Here is a 5,567-nt window from a genome sequence, read left to right as displayed (position 1 = left end):
AGGTTCTCCCTCACGTTCTCGCTCACGTTCTGCCTCACGTTCTGCCTCACATTCTCCCTCAGTTCTCCCTCACGTTCTCCCTCACGTTCTGCCTCACGTTCTCCCTCACGTTCTCGCTCACGTTCTGCCTCACGTTCTCCCTCAGTTCTCCCTCACGTTCTGCCTCACGTTCTCCCTCACGTTCTCGCTCACGTTCTGCCTCACGTTCTGCCTCACATTCTCCCTCAGTTCTGCCTCAGTTCTCCCTCACGTTCTGCCTCAGTTCTCCCTCACGTTCTCGCTCACGTTCTGCCTCACGTTCTGCCTCACGTTCTGCCTCACGTTCTGCCTCACATTCTCCCTCAGTTCTCCCTCACATTCTCCCTCAGTTCTCCCTCACGTTCTCCCTCACGTTCTGCCTCAGTTCTCCCTCACGTTCTGCTTCACGTTCTGCCTCAGTTCTCCCTCACGTTCTGCCTCACGTTCTGCCTCACGTTCTCCCTCACGTTCTGCCTCACGTTCTGCCTCACGTTCTCCCTCACGTTCTCCCTCACGTTCTGCCTCACGTTCTGCCTCACGTTCTGCCTCACGTTCTCCCTCACGTTCTGCCTCACGTTCTGCCTCAGTTCTCCCTCACGTTCTGCCTCACGTTCTGCCTCAGTTCTCCCTCACGTTCTGCCTCACGTTCTGCCTCACGTTCTGCCTCACGTTCTGCCTCACGTTCTGCCTCACGTTCTCCCTCACGTTCTGCCTCACGTTCTGCCTCACGTTCTCCCTCAGGTTCTCCCTCACGTTCTCGCTCACGTTCTGCCTCACGTTCTGCCTCACATTCTCCCTCAGTTCTCCCTCACGTTCTCCCTCACGTTCTGCCTCACGTTCTCCCTCACGTTCTCGCTCACGTTCTGCCTCACGTTCTCCCTCAGTTCTCCCTCACGTTCTGCCTCACGTTCTCCCTCACGTTCTCGCTCACGTTCTGCCTCACGTTCTGCCTCACATTCTCCCTCAGTTCTGCCTCAGTTCTCCCTCACGTTCTGCCTCAGTTCTCCCTCACGTTCTCGCTCACGTTCTGCCTCACGTTCTGCCTCACGTTCTGCCTCACGTTCTGCCTCACATTCTCCCTCAGTTCTCCCTCACATTCTCCCTCAGTTCTCCCTCACGTTCTCCCTCACGTTCTGCCTCAGTTCTCCCTCACGTTCTGCTTCACGTTCTGCCTCAGTTCTCCCTCACGTTCTGCTTCACGTTCCCCCTCACGTTCTCCCTCACGTTCTGCAACATCATCCAAACAGTTTCACTCTTTGTTACAATGTCAGCTGTATGTATCTGTATCTGATTGGAGATGTTAAACCAAGTGATGAGTGTAATTCACACTCAGTTTTAGCCACAGATGTGATGGCGGTTGGTCACGTGTTCCACGTTGGTCCAGATTGAAGCAATTTGACCACGATTACATTGAAAATGGGGGGAAACGGCGATCACAGCTCACTTGTTATGTTAACATTTCAGTTTATTTCCACAACTCGTCCAAAGACCTGACACACCAGCGACATTCCCGTCAGCCTCGGCTGTCCTTTGCTCATAGGTGCTAGTTAGCCAATGTTAGCATGCTAACACAAACACAGCCGCAGTGAGACCACATGGGGACTGTGGACTCACTGTAAGAACTGCTCTTTGTTCAAACTGAGATCCATGCATAGGTCATGCCTTGTGATTAATGGGCACTAATTGTTTTATTTTAAGGCATCGAATGGTCCAAAGCACCGGCAACTACAGCTTTAAGCGATTTCTGATAGCGATGCCAGATTGGAAATAAGGAAAGATGATATTTATTTTATTTTTGTCTGTAGCCCAACTAAGATAATTGATCATTTTGTGAGCTCCTTCCTGCTTAGTAGAACCTTGAAGGCCAGGAAAGGATGCATACAAGGAATGTGCTTGGTTAGTTCACATGAGATATTTCTGTATTTTTTGTAGGCAGCAGAAAATATCAAAGTTAACTGAAATTTTACAATTATGTTTCCATTCAGTTTTGTCAACAATTTGTTATTGTTTTTAATTATTAAAAATAAATTCACAATTTTCGGGATAGGCAAATGTTGTGGATTAAATAAGAGGCTCAGCAGAGATGTCAGGTGCCGTCATGGCCTCCATCGTTTTGCTACGATACCTTTGGGGAGAAATGTGACAAGGAGGCTGTTAACTTGCTTTTCTTCTTCATCATCATCATCATCTGAGCTTGAGCTCTGAGGTGACTCCTCATTGCTCCCAAAGTCTTCATCCTCATCCTCATCTTCTTCGTCAGTGCTCTGGTCTTCCTCTTGTTCTAAAGGAAAAGGAATGACACAAACTCATGACGTGTTTCTGAATATGCAGAGAGTTTGGGTTTGTCTGAAACAGAGGGACTCTCACCCTTTAACAGCTTGCTCTGGATCAGCGGGAGGAACTCAGAGGCCTCAGGATGGTCTGGTTCATAGATGAGAACTTAACGAGGAGAGAAGAGGCAGAATTTGCCGACTTCACCGGTGGCTGATTTATTGACTGACGGACAGACAGTTGATGGATGCAGGACACTTACTCATCCGACACAGTTGGCTGGCCAGCCGGTAGTCTCTGACCATCACGGCTCTGAGGAACTGACACCACACATATTTCCTCCAGTTTTAATTCCTCCCCCCAACAAAGTGTATCAAGGTTAAATACTCAAATTTGGATGAAATGGATTAAACGGCATCTGAAATAAAACGTGGCTGCAGTTCAGCCGATACTATAAGTGTGGAGTCTGTCTGTCCCTTTACCTCCATTATCAGCTGCACTGGTGTCTCCATGTCTTCATCCTCCACGTCCTCTTCCTCTCGCTCGCTTTCCTCCACATTGGCATCATGTGTCGGGAGAGACGTATCTGTTGTTCCTCCTGACAACCAGCAGCACCGTCACCAGTTTGCTTGTTTTTACGATTGTTACTTTGCGTTTAGTTCTACCACAACCTACCGATTGGTGTTGAGTCCACGGACTCAATGTTTGCCATGTCGTTCATTTTCAACTTGACACCGGGGAGAACAGCGACCGGGTGTCTCCTCCTACTTTAAAATAACATAAAGATTTAAACCGTGTGTTAGATTTAGGTGAGATCTCTACAGGGTGACCAGGCACATAAACCGCATTTAGCTCAGCCAGGAAACATCCTTGCATACAGCAGCAGAATCATATCCCGTAAGCCTTCTCATTGTTTGAGAATTATTTAGCGTGGCTTTTAAAATCCTAACATTTCGATATGAATATCAGATTACAATGTTGCACTTGAGTTTGTACACTTTGTACACTCTCCAAATAAATGACTGACGTAACGTGTTCAACCCTAACGTCTATTTAATGTCACCAGGGTAGTTAGTTAGCTTGGTGCTAACTAGCTGAACGTTAGCTATCTTGACCTACTAATTGGTCAAGATAGCTAACGTTGTAATAAGTTAGCGTGAAGCACTATTCGCTCACCTCCTCCTGGATGAAGATATATGACGTTGCTGCGGTGTCTAATAATAAGATTTACGCTTGTTATGGTTAACTAGCTGCGCTAACTAGCAAAGTGATCGTCACTGTAGCTGGACGGCAGCGGAGTAAACGTTGCTATAGCAACGGAGCGACGCCGACTGGATGTTACCTTCAAGTGTTGGCGGAAATTGTGGTTTTTCAAAAACATCCAGGCCATATATGATATATACCTTTATGCTACCATTCATGATTCATGAATGATTCATGAATGATTCATGATTTATGTCCCTCTCAGGTCGCAACAGCAGTGCGATGTTTATTTGCCTTCTTAATAGTAAGAAAAAATTGCACAAAAAGTAAGAAATTAAGGGATTTTCTTCTCTTTCACATGGCCTGTAGCTGTTTCCGTCCACCCTCCATGTCAGCAATATTTCATCCAATAAGTAGCTGTAACTGCTACATTAGCTGCGCACACATCTAAAGAGCTGCCCTCTGTCTAGAATCTGTGTGTGTGTCTGAAAGAGAGTTGGAGACTTGAGGTATTGAGTATGTTGGTAATGGGTTCAGGTCTCCTCGGAGATCGGCTCTATTGCTTCACGGTTGTCTAATAATCTCTGGAGGATATAAACCAGCAGACTGACAGGCTGAAAACTCTGACTTCCCACGGAGACTAAATTAGCCAATGACTGACAGGCGAGTTCATTTTGGAGTTTGAAGCACAGTTTACAGCAAGTTAGAGTTAGTTTGGACCAGTAAATATGCACGCCTTCCTCTTCCCCTCCTGCACCCTGTCACACACATCAATTAGCCAGTGCAGTCATGTTGCTCGGACTGAGCTCTCCCTCGGGATCCAGTGAACCGTGTGCAAGTGTGTGTTAGTGAGTATATTTGCTTGCTACTGTGTTTGTAAAAAGCAGAGAGGAGCCAATCACTTCTATATAGTTTGCCATGTCACTGCATTGCCGGAGGCAACCGGGCAAAGAACTGGCCAAAGTACTTCTACTAGCGGAAGGAATTTGCTACATATTCGTACAATATGAATAAATAATCCCAATCTGTGGGGAAAAACGTCTCATGGGTGCACACAGTGGTGCAGGTTATTAAACCACGTAGGCCGGAAAATTGTTGTGGACCCGTTGGATTCATTAAATGTTGCTCAAGTAAATTCAATTCAATTCAATTCAATTCAATTCATTTTATTTTGTATAGCCCAAAATCGCAACCCACCATCTACACAGGAAAAACTACCCAAAAAATGAAAAAACCCTTCCAAGAGGGAAAAAAGGTAAGAAACCTTAGTGAGAACGTCAGAGGAGGGATCCCACTCCTGATGGACAGACTACAATGGATGCCATGTGTACAGAATGAACAATGTAATACATGCAATTATATGACAGAAATTGGAAGTAATTGTGAGGCCAGACGCACAGCAGGACCACTGCAGGGACCACCACCATCAGATAGATAGATTGATACTTTATTGATCCCTCAAGAGGGAAATTTTGGTATCACAGCAGCATGTACAGGGAAGAATATAGAATAAAAAGATACACATTATATACAATATAATAAGAGAAATATTAAATTATTAAATTAAATTAAATAAACTGAAACAAAAGAATAACCTTCCAAAAGAGACAATAATAATAATTTGTAAAGGGCGAAGAGGAAGAGGAAAGAGCAGCAACATCACAGCAGTACAGGGTTGTTATTGTCATTATTTAGCCAGAGATGATGTATTGTAGAGTGTTATTGCACTGGGCAGGAATGATCTCCTGTATCGGTCCTTGTGACAGCGGAGCTGAAGGAGTCTGTTGGAGAACGTGCTCCGCTGTCCCTGCAGCAGGTGGTCAGGATTATCCAACATGGATAACAGTTTCTTCAGTGACCTCCCCTCCAACACCTTTTCCAAGCTGTCCTGTCCTCTGGAAAGCACAGGTCTTCAGGACCCTGGGGCTGATGCCATCAGGTCCTGCAGCCTTGCGTTGGTGAAGTCTCCTCAACTGTCTTCGAACCTGGTCAGTCGTCACCGAGAGGGGGGGAGGGGGGGAGGGGGGTCACCACCATCAGATAGAACCACCATCAGATAGAACCACCATCACATA

General features: G+C 46.1%; 1 protein-coding gene across 1 annotated transcript; it reads right to left on the bottom strand.

The window, feature by feature from the left end:
• Window positions 1–1,465: 1,465 nt before the first annotated feature.
• Window positions 1,466–3,605, bottom strand: erich2 (glutamate-rich 2). Its single transcript, XM_040172401.2, has 6 exons — window positions 3,466–3,605; window positions 2,965–3,056; window positions 2,772–2,887; window positions 2,552–2,609; window positions 2,386–2,457; window positions 1,466–2,299 (listed from the first exon to the last, which is right to left on the bottom strand). The coding sequence occupies exons 2-6, from the start codon at window positions 3,008–3,010 to the stop codon at window positions 2,115–2,117; spliced, it is 477 nt and encodes a 158-aa protein (XP_040028335.2). The 5' UTR covers window positions 3,011–3,056; window positions 3,466–3,605; the 3' UTR covers window positions 1,466–2,114.
• Window positions 3,606–5,567: the final 1,962 nt, after the last annotated feature.

This window comes from Gasterosteus aculeatus, chromosome 3 (assembly GCF_964276395.1).
Source record: "Gasterosteus aculeatus chromosome 3, fGasAcu3.hap1.1, whole genome shotgun sequence".
Lineage (NCBI taxonomy): Eukaryota > Metazoa > Chordata > Actinopteri > Perciformes > Gasterosteidae > Gasterosteus > Gasterosteus aculeatus.
The sequence above is the reverse complement of the archived record's forward strand: the minus strand, read 5'-3'. Positions and strand labels throughout refer to the sequence as shown.

What these genes read in the sequence shown, in the direction of transcription:
- erich2 (XM_040172401.2), bottom strand. Translation starts at nt 3,010, where the DNA reads ATGAACGACATGGCAAACATTGAGTCCGTGGACTCAACACCAATCG. An exon ending in CGTGGACTCAACACCAATCG is followed by an intron (nt 2,888 to 2,964) that starts GTAGGTTGTGGT and finishes GCTGGTTGTCAG; the next exon opens with GAGGAACAACAGATACGTCT. An exon ending in CCAGAGCAAGCTGTTAAAGG is followed by an intron (nt 2,300 to 2,385) that starts GTGAGAGTCCCT and finishes CTTTTCCTTTAG; the next exon opens with AACAAGAGGAAGACCAGAGC.